This window comes from Lissotriton helveticus, chromosome 9, assembly GCF_964261635.1.
Source record: "Lissotriton helveticus chromosome 9, aLisHel1.1, whole genome shotgun sequence".
Lineage (NCBI taxonomy): Eukaryota > Metazoa > Chordata > Amphibia > Caudata > Salamandridae > Lissotriton > Lissotriton helveticus.
In genome coordinates, this window is record NC_136070.1 from 1221704375 (window position 1) to 1221723703 (window position 19329).

The 19329-nt window shown below is 52.7% G+C and overlaps 1 protein-coding gene across 4 annotated transcripts in view; it reads right to left on the bottom strand.

The window, feature by feature from the left end:
* Positions 1-19329, bottom strand: part of NR2C2 (nuclear receptor subfamily 2 group C member 2) — a 268072-nt gene that overhangs the window by 212733 nt on the left and 36010 nt on the right. For all 4 annotated transcript variants that reach the window (XR_013601140.1, XR_013601141.1, XM_078661704.1 and 1 more), the window contains exon 3: positions 7521-7724. Coding sequence is in view for 2 of the 4 variants with exons in the window: in XM_078661704.1 (XP_078517830.1) it covers positions 7521-7724 (204 nt within the window). In the remaining 2 variants the exon portion in view is untranslated. The remainder of the gene's footprint in view (positions 1-7520; positions 7725-19329) is intronic.

Sequence of the window (19329 nt, forward strand, 5' to 3'; positions counted from 1 at the left end):
CCGACCGACACCCGGTCAGCAGTCCTGACAGACTTATGACAATGGGAGCATGTATTCCCGGCCAAAATGCATGCTCCCTTTGTAAAATAGGAGGTGCAGTTCATCCCTCCACTCCGTGGCAGGCACAAATACCGCATGTGTGATGGTGCTTGCAAGCAGTTCAACTAACAGCAGTTGTTCCTCTGACGAAGGAGCTTTCCAGCTCTGAAACGCATTAGGATCTTATCGACATCCAACTGTAAACGCCGGTTTCGTTAAATAAATGCCTTTGAAGCATCCTGCTATTGGAAGTGTCCTCGCCTCAGGGCAAACTTTAGATGGGATATAGTGCGGCAGCCTGGCAGTAGAGGACATGCCACTACTATTTTGGGCCAGACACTCGAAAAATGTCAAGTCGCATGGATGGCACAGCATGGGATTATCCTTACCAACTTTCCTGGTTGGAGGCCCACTATGGAGAAGTATTTGAATTAAGATTACTGCTTGTCGGACTGAGACCCACTGGGGTAATACTATGCTTGATGTTTTACAGACTACAGTCACCAGCATGCCTTTCGCATCACATCACTTGTAAGCCTAAACAGGTACAAATAACACATGCGTGATGGTGCTTGCAAGCAGTTCAGCTAACAGCAGTTGCTTCTCAGACGAAAGAGCTTTCCAGCTCTGAAACGCGTTAGGATCTTATCGACATCCAACTGTGAACGCCTGATTTCGTTAAATAAATGCCTTTAAAGCATCCCTGCTGTCGGAAGCGTCCTCGCCTCAGGGCAAACTTTGGATATGTATACCAAGTCACAGGAAAAAAAAATTACAAAGAAGAAAAGGGGGCAGGGTAATGACACCCTGACCCCTCTAGGACATTTGAGGGGGTCCAAAAGAGCATTTGTTTTTTTAGATAATATAAATATTCACTGAAATTAAACAATGCTTAAAGTGATTTATCATTAGGTGTGAGAATGACGCACAGGAGAAGATAAAAAAAAAAGACATTGAAATACGCCAGATATAGTTTTGTGAACTAACTATAACTTGTGCCACCATCACATACTGCTTATGACTTCAGATACTCTATCACGGATGATATTTCCATTTGGCCATGGGGCACATGCACATTATTGCAGTGAGCTGTGAATGGGATAGAGTACTTTATTAAAAAGACAAACTAGCCCCTTGTGAGTCCTAATGATTACTTTGCCTTTAACTACGAAAAACACGTCAGCAACACAGCGCAGTTTACATAATCGAGGCCAACAAAGTAGGTTTCATACTTATTTCCACTCAATAAATCCCTTGGTATTCTATTAGACCAGTTACAAAATAAAGAGCAGAAGTATGTTTGAACATTTCCTCTCCTGTTGACTGTGCTTTTGCACTGGTTGTAATTCGAGAACATTCCTACTAATAACTGTGGAAAGATGCACCAGACACAGCTTTCCAAGCGAAGTGCTGGTAACTTCAAGCATTATCCCTGAAGCTGGTACTTTCACAATGGAACTGTACGCACAGCACAAGTCGCATTGTAGAGCGCGAGAGCCTAGGTGCAATGGCACAACTTTTTGATTTGATTCCATCCACAGGGAAAACAACCATCCTCATAAAAAAAAATCCCTTTATGCAGGGTTAGAACATAAGCTACTTACCTGTAACTGTAGTTCTCCAGTATTAAGACCTTTCATAGATTCACATGCATGATTCATTCCACGTCATCGAAGTGGGAGTCCCACCCTATAATTAGAAAGCAGCCCAATGTTAAACATGGCCTAAAAGGGCTAGAAAACATCAGCTTTTGTCCTAATCACATCATTCAAGAAGACCAGGCATCTGAATAAACCCACAAAATCTTTATCAACACATTTATCTTTATTACTGCTTATAAGGAATGTATGGCCAGATGTAATAAAAAGTTTTTGCGTTCGCAGAGGGTCTGATTCATTGACTGTGCCAACTCAACAGACCAGTAAGCTGTAAGGTGCTTTATATTTTTTTCTAATTGAGGCAAGATTGCAAAAACAGTTGCGGGATTGATCACAGTTTTAAAACCTTCCGCAAAATGTGATCTACAATAGGAATTGCTCAAATTTCCGAGAAGGTTCTTTGAAGTTGTACAGGAAACAGTCCAATTGTTTTGCAGGCATTGGCAGTTCAAAACCTTTTGCTGCTCTTCCAAAAAGGTATGAAAACCCCCTATATCATCTGACGGTGAATTCGCAGGTTGCGAAACTGGTGGTGATTGAGCTGGAATTAAACAATCTTTCCTTTCAGTAGCCGCGTCTTGATTGTACGGTATTTCTCCTTCTTCTCTTTCCTTCTCTGTAGACAAATTGTTGTCCACTTGAAGGATTGGGGCTTTTGGTCTTGGTGTTTGCTTGGGAGATGGTTAAGATGGTAAATTAAAACGTATTTGTAGAATTGGCAGGAGCAAGCGAGGAGATCGTGGAGGTATTGATCAGGCAAGGTGTGCTTATTTTCAAGGGTTCTGAGAACCTCTTATAATAATCTGCCAACATGAGTCTTAAAATAGTGACAAGGCTCCGGACACGAGAAACATTTCCTCCTGATATTGTTGCTGTGTATAAGGCTGGTGCAAATCCTTTTATTAGATTGACCTGACTCCATGCGCCTCAGGTCGAGCTTGTCATGGCCATTAGAACGCTCACACGCAGGGATAATTCCCCTAGTGTGCTGAGTGTTCTAAGGAACGGGCGTGACTGTGACGAGCTCAGCTTGTCATCAGCACACGAGCACCGCGGCTGATGATGAGCTGAGCTCGTCATCAGAACCGGGGCGCTGTGCGCGCCCTCCAGCACAGCGGGGGAATAACCCCCGCAGCGAAGGGGTTAAGGCATGGGTACTCACAAACTTTCTCTCGGGGGCAAATTTACAGTGTGGTTTGTGGTTGAGTGCTACACCAGTCAGGATAGGGTCAGTGGGGGCGGGGCTATGGTAAAAAAAATCACTACAGTTTCAAAACATTAGACAATGCTGTATTTCCAAAGCAGATGTAACTACAAGGGAGTTGGCATGGAAAAGTATAAAAGATTGTTTATGCCTCAGTATAAGCTCAAGTATTATCACTCATACTAGCCAAAGAGGGTTTAAACCCCTTTTTATCAACTCACAGCAACACCGATAGCCTTGCCAAAGTCATTCAGAGGCCAAAATGTGCAACAACAACGAGATTCGGATCAGAAGTTACATAACAATTGCAATTGACTTCCCCACTTCTCGGCCATGATTTTGGTAGGGGAGAATATTATAAATTACTTCAAAAAGTGCTGAAGCCAATCTAAAGAAAGATGAGAGCTGAATATTGAGATGGCGCTACTGCAGGCGGAGAAGAGGCTGTGGGCAGAGAAGAGGCTGCGGGCGAAGAGGACGTCGTCGGCAATGCGGAAACAGGAAGCTCCCCAGAAGGCCCTTTAAAAGTCCGCTCTGAAACCGCTTACAGCTGACTTTCAAAGGGTCTTTCTGGAGGCTTTCCGCTGGTGCCGTGTGTGACATCACAGGGGCAGGCACAGAGGCCGGCAGTAAACACAGAAGATGGCCGCAGAAGCACACGTATTGAATACGTAGTCACTACGTATGCTCCTGCAGCCATCTTCTTTGTTTACTTACTGGAAATGTAGAAACGACATGGCAAGGTCCGCAGGCTGCCAATGAAGGCCTTCCAGTATAATTAGTACCACAGCTTTAAGGTTTTAGAAGACAGATCTTAGAATCTTTTACTTACAAGAGGGGTGGAGGCAGCTTATGAAGTCCTTATGTGGATTCACTGAATGCAGCCTCTTCTTTCCACAGGTTACACGTGATCTGAAAAGTCCTTTTTAGGTCTCGGCCTAGCGTACACTGGGCAGCAGTGTCGCGGGGCCGAGATTTTATGTTTACAGTAGGGGGGCTTGAACCCGCCCCTCTTCTCCATTGGCTGGCTTCCTAAACAGAGGCCATTGGAGGAGATGGGCGTCACTCCGTTCAAGCCCCGTCTTTTTGGGATAGAGTGGTGTGTTTTTGCTGTTCTTTCTCTCCCTGACGTCATTGGGAGAGAGCGCGCCCCTCATCACGCTGCCTGAACGCTCAAGTCAGCTCTCTGATTGGTGTTCCTTATTAACCAATCAGAGGGCCGACTGGCGCGTGCAGGCAGCGTGAGACATGAAATCCCTGATTCTCTCGGCGCCATGAAAGGATATTCCACTTCAGACCGGATGTCTTCCAAGCGATGCGCGAACTCCATCATGTCCTCCTCCTTGTGCTCCTCGAAGACGCGGAGCTGGATGTCCAGCGCATCGTTCTTAATCAGCTTCAGTTGCTGCGGCACAAAGTCACACATTATTGCCAGTCTCTCTCATACCCCTAATTCCTGGCATAGTTGTTTGATCTCCCGACGTCCCAACCAATACTTGCAGAAATGTAGGGGTGAGTTTCTAAAAGCCGACGGTGTTCACCATATGCATGCATGTTCAGTACATCCTGCAAGGACGCTTTGGTTCTAATCTGCTGCCACCTTGGGTGTAATTTATCTGCTGTTCTAGGCCAATTGAAGCAATTAGGGGAGCTATTTCCATATGGCTGACATTCCGCCCGCATCTTCCCCCGTGAAGCACCTTGGAGGCGCTGTGCATCGCCATTCCCAACAGGTATCGGTCTAAGGCCAGATAGCGTGGGCCGGCGAGCCATTAAGCGCCGCTGATTGGAATATCTCCATTTGTATACTGATGGAGTGGCCACCATGGCAACCGCCGAATATTGCATTCACGAGGAACAAAACGGAGTTAGGCTAATTCACCTCTCGCCATTCTGCGAGCTCCGCGACGAGCAGGCGTGGACCCTGGCAGCCAGAGGTGCTCTAATTGTGTTAGCGGCACGCTCTTGATACCTGATGGCTCGGGGGCAGTACGTCATGAGGAGATCCGGACAGACACCCTCTCCATTCCTGAAGGTACGATGTGAGAACGCGAGGGGCGCTGAACTGAGATCATTATGAACGCCCACTGCGGTGATAACATTATTATGGCAGGCGTTCACTACAATAATGCATTTTTATTTGTCCTAGCTGAAGTTCAGGTGTCGCTTTGTTAACTGAGTTGTGTGCGTTTAATGCACAGCAAGATTCTCAAACGTGAGTGGCTTCTTCCGGCCTTGGCTCAATATTCTCTGATTTGGGGCAAATTATTTAACCTTACTGTGGCTGTAGAAAAATATGTCTGGTTCTCATGCAAAGCACTCTAAAGCGCTTGAACCGAGTGCGCACCATAAGAACTGCAAGAATAAAATAAATTATGCCATTTAGGTCTATTCCTTTGCATTCTCCTAAGAGTGGGGAGGTCTCCAGCTGAGGGTCTGTGTTACAGTCCTTGGTGCCAGTGGGTAGTATCGAGATCTATACGACTTTCTACCGTTTGAGAGATCTCGCAAATGAAAAATCTGCCAAATGGGTCGGAATACTCAAAATTATACTGGTACTAGTGTGTGTCAATATAAATGGGCGTCCCCAAACTATGTGCTGAGTACACAGGGGGTTGGAAATACAAACAATGCAAGTGTTCGACGAGTTTATACCTACATGGACTTTCACAATTTTAGTTAACCGGCACACATTTTCAGGTGCTATTTTATTGTTATAAACTATGTAATGACAAATGAGTTTATTGTAGAAAAAAACGCACCCATTTAGTAAATTGGCTCCTAGGTGTGATTTATAGCAAAGTATTGTTTCGAAAAAGCTCACCATACGCCCGAGCACATAGAGCCACGCCCAATCAATGAGAGTAACCAACTGAAGGTAGATGCACCAAGGTTCCAGATTCACTTACTGCCGTACATATAAACAGAAAACATACCATTGGGAATATGGGGCTTGCTACACTCTACTGTCCTGGCTGCCCATTCTACAGGGAGGTTACAACCATGGGCGGCAGGACAATGAGCATGTGCAGACCTCTAGACCCATATGGTGAAGAGAACTGAATACGGCCCGCATACAGATTGGCAGTCATTGAGCGTTCATATATTATTTTGGAAGGGTACCCTGTAGCTTATTTAACGTTGAGAACAAATAAGCCTTTTTGTTTCTAAAAGATTCATTTTCAGTTGGGCAACGCTCTGCTAAAGACAGACTCTTGTCAGGTTACTATCTACTGGCTTTGCGATATGGCTTTAATAGTGCGTTTTAGGGTTTTCACTGCAACCCCACTGACGAGAGGAAAACAAATGCAATCAGAAGAATGCGAATGGAATATAACTTACAATCTGTTCTCTTCTAATGTGGGGACTTTCAAAGTAACACTAAGGCATGCCATCCTTCCACTGGTGTCTAATACTAAGGAATAAGTCCTGTATTTACTTGTCTATGAAATGAATTACTACTCTAAAGAGCAGCTTGCGGTTGCTCATTGTTGTGCTTGCTCTCCTGCCCCCTCGTTGTTGTGCTTGCTCTCCTGCCCCCTCGTTGTGCGTCTGCCCCCTCGTTCTTTTGCTTGCTCTCCGGCCCCCTCGTGGTTGTGCTTGCTCTCCGGCCCCCTCGTTGTTGTGCTTGCTCTCCGGCCCCCTCGTTGTTGTGCTTGCTCTCCTGCCCCCTCGTTGTTGTGCTAGCTTTTCTGGCCTCTGTTCCCTCGTTGTGAGCGTTTTTTCTGGCCTCTGTTCCCTGTGTGTGGCTCTGTGTGTGTGGCTCTGTGTGTGTGTGTGGCTCTGTGTGTGTGTGTGGGTGGGTGGGTGGGTGGCTCTGTGTGGGTGGCTCTGTGTGTGTGTGTAGGTGGGTCTGTGTGGGTAGCTGTGTGTGGGTGGCTCTCTATGTGTGTGTGGGTGGCTTTGTGTGTGTGGCTCTGTGTGGGTGCAAATGCAATAGGTCTCGCATTTGCGAGCGATTAAGCTATTGGCATTGTAAATGACAATGCCATTTATTTATGTTTTAAAAACAAAAACATAAATAAAAATAATGTCATGAGCAATGCCAATAGCTCTAACTTTAACAATGCCGAGACCATTGCATTGTAAATGCTTGTTTAGCAAGCTCCGACATCCTGAGTAGTCAGATTGTCTTGAAAGATGGCACAATGTTGATAATGTAATCAAATTTGTTACGATAACATTTCTAAAGTTTTGAATATCGATGTGAACTGAGCAGAGCTCAAGTGGAGACTCCTTTCACACAATATGCAGTTGAAAATCTGAAGTATGGTAGCCTCTGAGGGGAGTGGGCTAGAGGTGGCTGCAGGCTGGAGTTTGGTTCTTTTTGATTGATGTGAATAGGATACTAACATTGATGTTTTTGAACCCTTCCAGACTTGTGTCAACAATGGAGAATCCTTCAAGCATGTGAATCTATGAAGGATTCAATACTGGAAAAATAGATTTACAGCTGCAAGGTATGCTTTTGTGAATAACTAGCATAAACCTTGCCATTTTAGTTGGTAAACATGCATATAAAGATAAAGAAACCTTTGTCAATCAGGCCTGTTGTGATAGAAAGATACAATTATAGTGAACTATTTTATGAAAATGTAAAATTAACTGTACTTATTTACCTGTATTCGGCTTGGCACAATGTTATCTGTGGTGGCAAAAATAAGCTGCTTGGCATTGGCAGTATCTGGTGATGTCAATATCACCTTCCCTGTTCCAGTTCCATCTGGACTAGTCAAGATAAACTGTTGCTGCTTGGAGGAGCCAGAGGAGTCCACCGCTGTCACTATCTGGATTTTCTGACCTGTTTGCTGATCTGTCACAATCTGCAACAAATATTTAAAGGATTACAATTAAATTTTACTTAAAGACAAATATATAGAGTGGGCAGAGAGTTAGTGTTAGTGATTCAGATCCTAATGGTCCAGCTCCAAGTGGGGAAGTATTTGTAGCAGAATGATCAGTTACCTAGTAAACAAGTAATCAACTAGTTTACCGGCTATAGTTGGACTGTTGGTGTACATTTTGAAGGTAACTTAAATGGTTCAAGTTCAAAATATACCCTTTGTGTGAAAAATCTGATTTCCAAATGTACTGTTTAGAATATAGTACGTTTTATCTGTATAACGAGTTCACAGAAAATATCACACTTGTATATAATTCTGTCATGAGAGCCATGCATTTAGTAAATATTGTTTGTTCATTAAAGAACAAGTTACTTACCTTCGGTAACGCATTATATGGTACAGACAATATCTTGCTGCAGATTCCTTGCCTTTGAATTTCCCAGGCATCAGGCTGGATCTGGAAATTTTTGTGTGAGCAGTACCCCTTGCGTGCACCGTCAGGTGGCTCCATTAGGCTCCGTGTGACGTTATCGGCGTCAGTTATGATGTCGTGGTCGCCTATATAGGTGCCACCCAGGTGTGCGGACATCAGTACTTTTCACTTTTCCACATCAGAAGTGCAGAGCCATGAAGTGACTGACGTAACTGAAAAAGGGAGAAACCCTAGCCCTAACAAATAAGTCCGCAGAGTAGGGAGGAATGGATGGGTCTGTAAGGGGTCTGCAGCTAGATATTGTCTCTACCCGATAATGCGTTATCGAAGATTAGTAAATTGTTCATCTGATAGAGATATCTAGCTGCAGATTCCTTACCTTTGAACAGATACCCAAGCCATACCATCCTGGTGGTGAAATGCAGACAAAGTTCTCACACTAAAAAGTCCTGCAGGACCAAATGGGCAAAATGCCCGTCCCTGCGGACCGGACTGTCCAGGCAGTAGTGCTTGGTAAACGTGTGCAGAGACTCCCATGGTGCAGCCTGGCAGATGTCCAGGGCGGGGACACCCAGAGCCAATGCTGTGGTCGCTGCCTTGCCCCTGGTGGTATGGACCCTTAATTCCTCAGGGGGCTACTTCTTAACCAGAGCGTAGCAGATCTTTATGCAGAGAACCACCCAGTGAGAAATGGTCCTTTTCAGCACTGCCCAACCTTTCTTAGCTTCCATGTACCCTACAAAGAGTTGGTCATCCACCCGGAACTCTTTTGTTCTGGGAAGGTAGAACGACAACACCCTTTTTGGGTCCATTCAGTCGAGACACTCATCCTCCTTAGAGGACTGCGGAGGAGCAAAAAAGGTGGGCAATGTGATAGATTGACCCATATTGAATAGGGTCACTACCTTTGGAAGAAATGAAGCACCACTTAATCTACAACTGTCATCATGTAGGGGGGCTTACATGATAACACCTGTAACTCACTCCCCCTCTGGTTAGATGTTATTGCCACCAGAAAGGCTGTCTTGATGGTAAGCAGCAGGAGGGGGCACTTGTGCAAAGGATCGAAAGGAGCACACATAAGAAAAGTGAGGACCAAATTAAGGTCCCACTGTGGCACGACAAAAGGCATGGATGGAAACAAGTGACCCAGCCCTTTCAAGAACCTATTTACAATTGGGGATTTAAACAGTGAGGGTTGGTGTGGCATCCGCAAAAAATCCAACAGAGCGGAAAGATAACCCTTAAGAGTATCCAAAGCAGAGCCCTGCTGGGCAGGGATAAGAATGAAAAGAAGAACAGTGGAAAGAAAAGCAAAAAGAGGGTCAATAGACCTTTCTGTACAATACGATACAAACGTTTGCCAACAGTAGGTGTATATGTCTTAGTGGAGGACCACCAGGACGCCAAAATAACGTTGCATACTTCGGGAGGAAGGTCAAAAGCTATCAACTGTCGCAGCTCAATCTCCAAGCTTGGAGGCGGAGAGTTGACAGGGTCAGGCGAAGTACCCTCCCCTGCTACTGCGACATAAGATCCTCTGGAAACGGCAGCCTGATCAGAGGATCAACACTCATTTTCAGAAGCTCTGGATACCAGACTCTTCTTGGCCAGTCCTGAGACACAAGAATGACATGGGCCCAGTTGTTCTTAATCTTCTTCAGAACTATAGACCAAAGCGGTATGGGCGAATAAGCGTGCATAGAGGGCAACTCTAGTTCAAGGATCTCAGCTGCCCTCCTTACCACCATGGCATAAGAAGCCCCCTACTCCACAGCCACAGTTGGGGGAGAGAGCATGCCAGTATCTGGGGATGTATCCTGTCCACTGGCTTACCCAAATTCCTCATACCAGTCCATCTTCTCTGCAGATACATCCTGGTTTTCAAAAGGGTCCATAGACCCCTCCCAGTCCTCTCTCTTGCCTGAAACGTCATGAAAATGAACAGGTGACAATATAGAACCCTTGGGCTCTACTGGCACCGGAATCGGCATCGAGCGACAACGCTCCGACTCTGTGCCATCGGGGATGAGGATAGGGCTGGAACCACTGGTTGGCACAGGCAGCCCCGAAGGCACAGAATTCGGGTTTGAAACTGGGACAGGTTATGTAGGCATGACTAGCACAGTCCCGGCATCGGATCCCAGAGGCCCCAATGGGCGCCGTGGTCAGAGCCGGCGTCGTCGAGTTCGATGGGGCCCCTTCCGACCCCGCAAGGCCCGAAGGCTCACCAGAAGGGTCAGCCCTGTCAAATACAAGGCGCATGGTCTAGTAAAACTCTTTAATTTGAGTGCGAGTCGCTTCGGCTCCCAGAAAAGGAGGGGGGTGCGAAGTTGACCCAGAAGCGTGCCTAGAGGATCAGTGCTCCTTACCCCTTTCGTTGACGGGCGACAGGCGAGGTGATCACTAAGTCCACTCTGACTTCTTCTTAGGCGAGGTGATCACTAAGTCCACTCGGACTTCTTCTTATGCCTCTTCCCTAAGTATCCAGAGGACCTCGTGTGGGAGGAGGAGGACTTGGGACACCGGGAGCGGACCCGCAACCTCCTCTTCTTCGATCAGGACTGGAACCGCAGTGGAGTCTCACTGGCCGGTGTCGACTGGTGGGCCGCAAGGAGTTTTAAGTCCCGCTTTGGCAAGGCCTTTGGAGCCTCAGACTAACAGTCCGAGCACAAGTTTGAGTCATGGTCGCGCTCGAGACACCAAAGGCAGACGAGGTGGGAATCGGTAAAGGACATGGCACGGTGACCTGTGCCACATGGTTTAAATCCTGACTTCCTGAAAGACATCACTCGACACACTAAGAAAAAGTATTCGAAGTCAATAAAAAGTAGAAAAAAGCTGTCAAAAATTGACAGAGGGTTAGCTCTTCCCGGATGGGGGCTTAACTGCCTCGGAAAGAAAAGAACTGACGTTTGTACGCCAGGGTGGTGCATATTTAGGTTACTGCAAAGTCATAACTGATGCCAACAACGTCACGTGGAGTCGAATGGAGCCACCCCACATCACGCGCAAGGGGAACAGCTCACACAAAGGTTTCCAGATCTAGCTTAATGCCTGTGAAATTCAAAAGTAAGGAATCTGCAGATAGATGTCTATCAGATGATACAAATTTAAATATAAAGATAAAAAATACAAAAATATAAAGTAAACAAGCATTGCCAAAGCCAACCGGGCTCGCTTACACGAGGAATAGCCTTTATCAAGGTTTTAAACATGTCGCACAGGACCAGGCAAAAACAGAATCTTACGAGTGGGTGGTGGCAAGCAACCAATAAGCAACAACAGACGGAGGGCAGGCAGGTGGGGCACACTGCAATGGTGGGAGCGGGCAGGGGGTTGGGTAGGGAACACAGCAACGGTTGGGGCAAACAACAGTGGTTCAGATCAAACAGTACCGGAGGGAGAGTGGGCGGGTCAACCAGCAGCGGAGGGCGGGTGGGGCACACAGCAGTGGAGGGAAAGCGATGGAGCAACAGAGGAAGGGTGGGCGGGTGGGGCAAACAGAAACAGAGGAAGGGTGGGCGGGTGGGGCAAACAGAAACAGAGGAAGGGTGGGCGGGTGGGGCAAACAGAAACAGAGGAAGGGTGGGCGGGTGGGGCAAACAGAAACAGAGGAAGGGTGGGCGGGTGGGGCAAACAGAAACAGAGGAAGGGTGGGCGGGTGGGGCAAACAGAAACAGAGGAAGGGTGGGCGGGTGGGGCAAACAGAAACAGAGGAAGGGTGGGCGGGTGGGGCAAACAGAAACAGAGGACGGGTGGGCGGGTGGGGCAAACAGAAACAGAGGAAGGGTGGGCGGGTGGGGCAAACAGAAACAGAGGAAGGGTGGGCGGGTGGGGCAAACAGAAACAGAGGAAGGGTGGGCGGGTGGGGCAAACAGAAACAGAGGAAGGGTGGGCGGGTGGGGCAAACAGAAACAGAGGAAGGGTGGGCGGGTGGGGCAAACAGAAACAGAGGAAGGGTGGGCGGGTGGGGCAAACAGAAACAGGGAAAGGGTGGGCGGGTGGGGCAAACAGAAACAGAGGAAGGGTGGGCGGGTGGGGCAAACAGAAACAGAGGAAGGGTGGGCGGGTGGGGCAAACAGAAACAGAGGAAGGGTGGGCGGGTGGGGCAAACAGAAACAGAGGAAGGGCGGGCGGGTGGGGCAAACAGAAACAGAGGAAGGGCGGGCGGGTGGGGCAAACAGCAACAGAGGAAGGGCGGGCGGGTGGGGCAAACAGCAACAGAGGAAGGGCGGGCGGGTGGGGCAAACAGCAACAGAGGAAGGGCGGGCGGGTGGGGCAAACAGAAACAGAGGAAGGGCGGGCGGGTGGGGCAAACAGAAACAGAGGAAGGGTGGGCGGGTGGGGCAAACAGAAACAGAGGAAGGGTGGGCGGGTGGGGCAAACAGAAAAAGAGGAAGGGTGGGCGGGTGGGGCAAACAGAAAAAGAGGAAGGGTGGGCGGGTGGGGCAAACAGAAACAGAGGAAGGGTGGGCGGGTGGGGCAAACAGAAACAGAGGAAGCGTGGGCGGGTGGGGCAAACAGAAACAGAGGAAGGGTGGGCGGTGGGGCAAACAGAAACAGAGGAAGGGTGGGCGGGTGGGGCAAACAGAAACAGAGGAAGGGTGGGCGGGTGGGGCAAACAGAAACAGAGGAAGGGTGGGCGGGTGGGGCAAACAGAAACAGAGGAAGGGTGGGCGGGTGGGGCAAACAGAAACAGAGGAAGGGTGGGCGGATGGGGCAAACAGAAACAGAGGAAGGGTGGGCGGGTGGGGCAAACAGAAACAGAGGAAGGGTGGGCGGGTGGGGCAAACAGAAACAGAGGAAGGGTGGGCGGGTGGGGCAAACAGAAACAGAGGAAGGGTGGGCGGGTGGGGCAAACAGAAACAGAGGAAGGGTGGGCGGGTGGGGCAAACAGAAACAGAGGAAGGGTGGGCGGGTGGGGCAAACAGAAACAGAGGAAGGGTGGGCGGGTGGGGCAAACAGAAACAGAGGAAGGGTGGGCGGGTGGGGCAAACAGAAACAGGGAAAGGGTGGGCGGGTGGGGCAAACAGAAACAGAGGAAGGGTGGGCGGGTGGGGCAAACAGAAACAGAGGAAGGGTGGGCGGGTGGGGCAAACAGAAACAGAGGAAGGGTGGGCGGGTGGGGCAAACAGAAACAGAGGAAGGGTGGGCGGGTGGGGCAAACAGAAACAGAGGAAGGGTGGGCGGGTGGGGCAAACAGAAACAGAGGAAGGGTGGGCGGGTGGGGCAAACAGAAACAGAGGAAGGGTGGGCGGGTGGGGCAAACAGAAACAGAGGAAGGGTGGGCGGGTGGGGCAAACAGAAACAGAGGAAGGGTGGGCGGGTGGGGCAAACAGAAACAGAGGAAGGGTGGGCGGGTGGGGCAAACAGAAACAGAGGAAGGGTGGGCGGGTGGGGCAAACAGAAACAGAGGAAGGGTGGGCGGGTGGGGCAAACAGAAACAGAGGAAGGGTGGGCGGGTGGGGCAAACAGAAACAGAGGAAGGGTGGGCGGGTGGGGCAAACAGAAACAGAGGAAGGGCGGGCTGGTGGGGCAAACAGCAACAGAGGAAGGGCGGGCGGGTGAGGCAAACAGCAACAGAGGAAGGGCGGGCGGGTGGGGCAAACAGCAACAGAGGAAGGGCGGGCGGGTGGGGCAAACAGCAACAGAGGAAGGGCGGGCGGGCGGGGCAAACAGCAACAGAGGAAGGGCGGGCGGGCGGGGCAAACAGCAACAGAGGAAGGGCGGGTGGGGCAAACAGCAACAGAGGAAGGGCGGGCGGGTGGGGCAAACAGCAACAGAGGAAGGGCGGGCGGGTGGGGCAAACAGCAACAGAGGAAGGGCGGGCGGGTGGGGCAAACAGCAACAGAGGAAGGGCGGGCGGGTGGGGCAAACAGCAACAGAGGAAGGGCGGGCGGGTGGGGCAAACAGCAACAGAGGAAGGGCGGGCGGGTGGGGCAAACAGCAACAGAGGAAGGGCGGGCGGGTGGGGCAAACAGCAACAGAGGAAGGGCGGGCGGGTGGGGCAAACAGCAACAGAGGAAGGGCGGGCGGGTGGGGCAAACAGCAACAGAGGAAGGGCGGGCGGGTGGGGCAAACAGCAACAGAGGAAGGGCGGGCGGGTGGGACAAACAGCAACAGAGGAAGGGCGGGCGGGTGGGACAAACAGCAACAGAGGAAGGGCGGGCGGGTGGGACAAACAGCAACAGAGGAAGGGCGGGCGGGTGGGACAAACAGCAACAGAGGAAGGGCGGGCGGGTGGGACAAACAGCAACAGAGGAAGGGCGGGCGGGTGGGACAAACAGCAACAGAGGAAGGGCGGGCAGGTGGGACAAACAGCAACGGAGGAAGGGCCGGCGGGTGGGGAAAACAGCAACAGAGGAAGGGAGGGTGGGTGGGGAAAACAGCAACAGAGGGAGGGAGGGTGTGTGGGGTAAACAGCAAGTTAACAGCAACAGAGGGAGGGAGGGTGGGTGGGGTAAACAGCAACAGAGGGAGGGAGGGTGGATGGGGTAAACAGCAACAGAGGAAGGGAGGGTGGGTGGGGTAAACGGTAATGGAGGGAGAGACGGAGGGAGTGAGGGCGGGTGGGTGGGCCAAACTGCAAGGGAGGGCGGGTGGAATGTAAACTGCAACGGAGGGAGGGTGGGTTGGGTAAACAGCAACAGAGGGAGGGAGAGTGGGTGGGTGGGGTAAACAGCAACAGAGGGACGGAGGGTGGGTGTGGTAAAGAGCAACAGAGGGAGGGAGGGTGGGTGGGATAAAGAGCAACAGAGGGAGGGAGGGTAGGTGGGGTAAACGGTAATGGAGGGAGGGGGGTGGGGTAAACGGCAACAGAGGTTGGGCGAGTGGGGTAAACAGCAATGGAGGGAGGGAGGGTGGGTGGGGTAAACAGCAATGGAGGGAGGGAGGGTGGGTGGGGTAAACAGCAATGGAGGGCGGGAGGGTGGGTGGGGTAAACAGCAACAGAGGGATGGAGGGTGGGTGGGGTAAACAGCAACAGAGGGATGGAGGGTGGGTGGGGTAAAAGCAACGGAGGGAGGGTGGGTGGGGTAAAAGCAACGGAGGGAGGGAGGGTGGGTGGGGTAAAAGTAACGGAGGGAGGGAGGGCAGGCAAGGCAAACAGCAACGGATGGGGCAAAAAGCAAGGGAGGGCGTTGGGTCAAACAGCAACGGAGTGAGGGAGGCCGGGTGGGGCAAACAGCAATGGTTGGCGGGAGGGAGGGCGGTTGAGGCAAACAGCAACGGAGAGAGGGAGGGTGTATGGGGCAAACAGCAACGGAGGAAGGGTGGGTGGGACAAACAGCAAAGGAGGGAGGGAGTGAAGGAAGTGGGGCAAACAGCAGCGGAGAGCGGGTGGGGCACACAGCAGCGGAGGGAAAGCGAGCGGGGCAAAAGCAGAAGAGGGAGGACGGGCGGGCAAACAACACTGAAGGAAGGGCAGGCGAGTGTGGAAAACAACAGGGCATTCAAATGCAACATAGGGAGGCCGAGTGGGTTGGGCAAACAGCAAGGGAGGGAGGGCTGTCAGGTGGGGGCAAACAGCATTAGAGGGTGGGTTGGCGGGTCGGTGGCTGGGCAAACAGCAATAGGGGAGGGCGGGTGGGTGGGGCAAACAGTAATAGAGGGAGGGAGGGTGGGTGGGGCAAACAGTAATAGAGGGAGGGCGGGTGGGTGGGGCAAACAGTAATAGAGGGAGGGCGGGTGGGTGGGGCAAACAGCAATGGAGGGAGGGCGGGTGGGTGGCTCAAACAGCAATGGAGGGAGGAGGGTGGGCGGGTGTTGCAAACAGCAATGGAGGCAGGGCGGGCGTGTGGGGCAAGCACCAACAGAGGAAGGGTGGGCCAAACAGCAATGGAGTTAGGGCAGGTGGGTGGGCCAAACAGCAACTGAGGAAGGGCAGGTGGGTGGGCCAAACAGCAACGGAGAAAGGGCCGGAGTGTGGGGCAAACAGCAATGGAGGAAGGGTGGGTGGGGCAAACAGCAACGGAGGAAGGGCAGGCAGTTGGTGCAAACAGCGACGGAGGGAGTGAGGGTGGGTGGGGCAAACTGCGAGTAAGGGAGTGAGGGTTGGGCAAACTGGGAGGGAGGGCAGATTGGGTAAACAGAAACAGAATGGGGTAAACAGTAACCGAGGGAGGGTGGGTGGGGTAAGCAGCAACGGAGGGAGGGAGGGAGGGCAGGTGGGGCAAACAGCAACAGAGGGAGGGAGGGCAGGTGGGGCAAACATCAACGGATGTAGGGAGGGAGGGAGGGTGGGCGAGGCAAACAAACAGCCACGGAGGAAGGGAGGGTGGGTGGCGCAAACAGCAACAGAGGGAGGGAGAGCAGGTGGGGCAAACAGCAATGGAGGGAGGGAGGGCAGGTGAGGCAAAGAGCAAAAGAGGAAGGGATGGTCGGTGGGACAAACAGCAACAGAGGGAGGGAAGGTGTTTGGGACAAACAGCAACAGAGGAAGGGAGAACGGTTGGGGCAAACAGCAACAGAGGGAGGGAAGGCGGTTGGGGCAAACAGCATCAGAGGGAGGGCGGGTGGGGCAAACAGCAACAGAGGAAGGGAGGGCGGGTGGGGCAAACAGCAACAGAGGAAGGGAGGGCGGGTGGGGCAAACAGCAACAGAGGAAGGGAGGGCGGGTGGGGCAAACAGCAACAGAGGAAGGGAGGGCGGGTGGGGCAAACAGCAACAGAGGAAGGGTGGGTGGGACAAACAGCAAAGGAGGGAGGGAGTGAAGGAAGTGGGGCAAACAGCAGCGGAGAGCGGGTGGGGCACACAGCAGCGGAGGGAAAGCGAGCGGGGCAAAAGCAGAAGAGGGAGGACGGGCGGGCAAACAACACTGAAGGAAGGGCAGGCGAGTGTGGAAAACAACAGGGCATTCAAATGCAACATAGGGAGGCCGAGTGGGTTGGGCAAACAGCAAGGGAGGGAGGGCTGTCAGGTGGGGGCAAACAGCATTAGAGGGTGGGTTGGCGGGTCGGTGGCTGGGCAAACAGCAATAGGGGAGGGCGGGTGGGTGGGGCAAACAGTAATAGAGGGAGGGAGGGTGGGTGGGGCAAACAGTAATAGAGGGAGGGCGGGTGGGTGGGGCAAACAGTAATAGAGGGAGGGCGGGTGGGTGGGGCAAACAGCAATGGAGGGAGGGCGGGTGGGTGGCTCAAACAGCAATGGAGGGAGGAGGGTGGGCGGGTGTTGCAAACAGCAATGGAGGCAGGGCGGGCGTGTGGGGCAAGCACCAACAGAGGAAGGGTGGGCCAAACAGCAATGGAGTTAGGGCAGGTGGGTGGGCCAAACAGCAACTGAGGAAGGGCAGGTGGGTGGGCCAAACAGCAACGGAGAAAGGGCCGGAGTGTGGGGCAAACAGCAATGGAGGAAGGGTGGGTGGGGCAAACAGCAACGGAGGAAGGGCAGGCAGTTGGTGCAAACAGCGACGGAGGGAGTGAGGGTGGGTGGGGCAAACTGCGAGTAAGGGAGTGAGGGTTGGGCAAACTGGGAGGGAGGGCAGATTGGGTAAACAGAAACAGAATGGGGTAAACAGTAACCGAGGGAGGGTGGGTGGGGTAAGCAGCAACGGAGGGAGGGAGGGAGGGCAGGTGGGGCAAACAGCAACAGAGGGAGGGAGGGCAGGTGGGGCAAACATCAACGGATGTAGGGAGGGAGGGAGGGTGGGCGAGGCAAACAAACAGCCACGGAGGAAGGGAGGGTGGGTGGCGCAAACAGCAACAGAGGGAGGGAGAGCAGGTGGGGCAAACAGCAATGGAGGGAGGGAGGGCAGGTGAGGCAAAGAGCAAAAGAGGAAGGGATGGTCGGTGGGACAAACAGCAACAGAGGGAGGGAAGGTGTTTGGGACAAACAGCAACAGAGGAAGGGAGAACGGTTGGGGCAAACAGCAACAGAGGGAGGGAAGGCGGTTGGGGCAAACAGCATCAGAGGGAGGGCGGGTGGGGCAAACAGCAACAGAGGAAGGGAGGGCGGGTGGGGCAAACAGCAACAGAGGAAGGGAGGGCGGGTGGGGCAAACAGCAACAGAGGAAGGGAGGGCGGGTGGGGCAAACAGCAACAGAGGAAGGGAGGGCGGGTGGGGCAAACAGCAACAGAGGAAGGGAGGGCGGGTGGGGCAAACAGCAACAGAGGAAGGGAGGGCGGGTGGGCAAACAGCAACAGAGGAAGGGAGGGCGGGTGGGGCAAACAGCAACAGAGGAAGGGAGGGCGGGTGGGGCAAACAGCAACAGAGGAAGGGAGGGCGGGTGGGGCAAACAGCAACAGAGGAAGGGAGGGCGGGTGGGGCAAACAGCAACAGAGGGAGGGAGGGCGGGTGGGGCAAACAGCAACAGAGGGAGGGAGGGCGGGTGGGGCAAACAGCAACAGAGGGAGGGAGGGCGGGTGGGGCAAACAGCAACAGAGGGAGGGAGGGCGGGTGGGGCAAACAGCAACAGAGGGAGGGAGGGCGGGTGGGGCAATCAGCAACAGATGGAGGGAGGGCGGGTGGGGCAAACAGCAACACAGAGAGGGAGGGCGGGTGGGGCAAACAGCAACAAAGGGAGGGAGGGCAGGTGGGGCAAACAGCAACAGAGGGAGGGAGGGCGGGTGGGGCAAACAGCAACAGAGGGAGGGAGGGCGGGTGGGGCAAACAGCAACAGAGGGAGGGAGGGCGGGTGGGGCAAACAGCAAAAGAGGGAGGGAGGGCAGGTGGGGCAAACAGCAACAGAGGGAGGGAGGGCGGGTGGGGCAAACAGCAACAGAGGGAGGGAGGGCGGGTGGGGCAAACAGCAACAGAGGGAGGGAGGGCGGGTGGGGTAAACTGCAACAGAGGGAGGTAGGGTGGGAAGGACAAACGGCAACAGAGGGAGTAAAAGCGGGTGGGGCAAACAGATACAGAGGGAGGGTGGGGCAAACTGCAACAGAGGGAGGGAGGGCGGATGGGGCAAACAGCAACAGAGGGAGGGAGGACGGGTGGTGCAAACAGCAACAGAGGGAGGGAGGGCAGGTGGGGCAAACAGCAACAGAGTGAGTGAGCGTGGGTGGGGCAAACAGCAATGGAGGGAGGGCGGGTGGGGCAAACAGCAACAGAGGGAGAGAGGGTGGGAGGGGCAAACAGCAACCGAGGCAAGGAGGGCAGGTGGGGCAAACTGCAACAGAGGGAGGAAGGATGGGTGTTGCAAACCAACAGAGG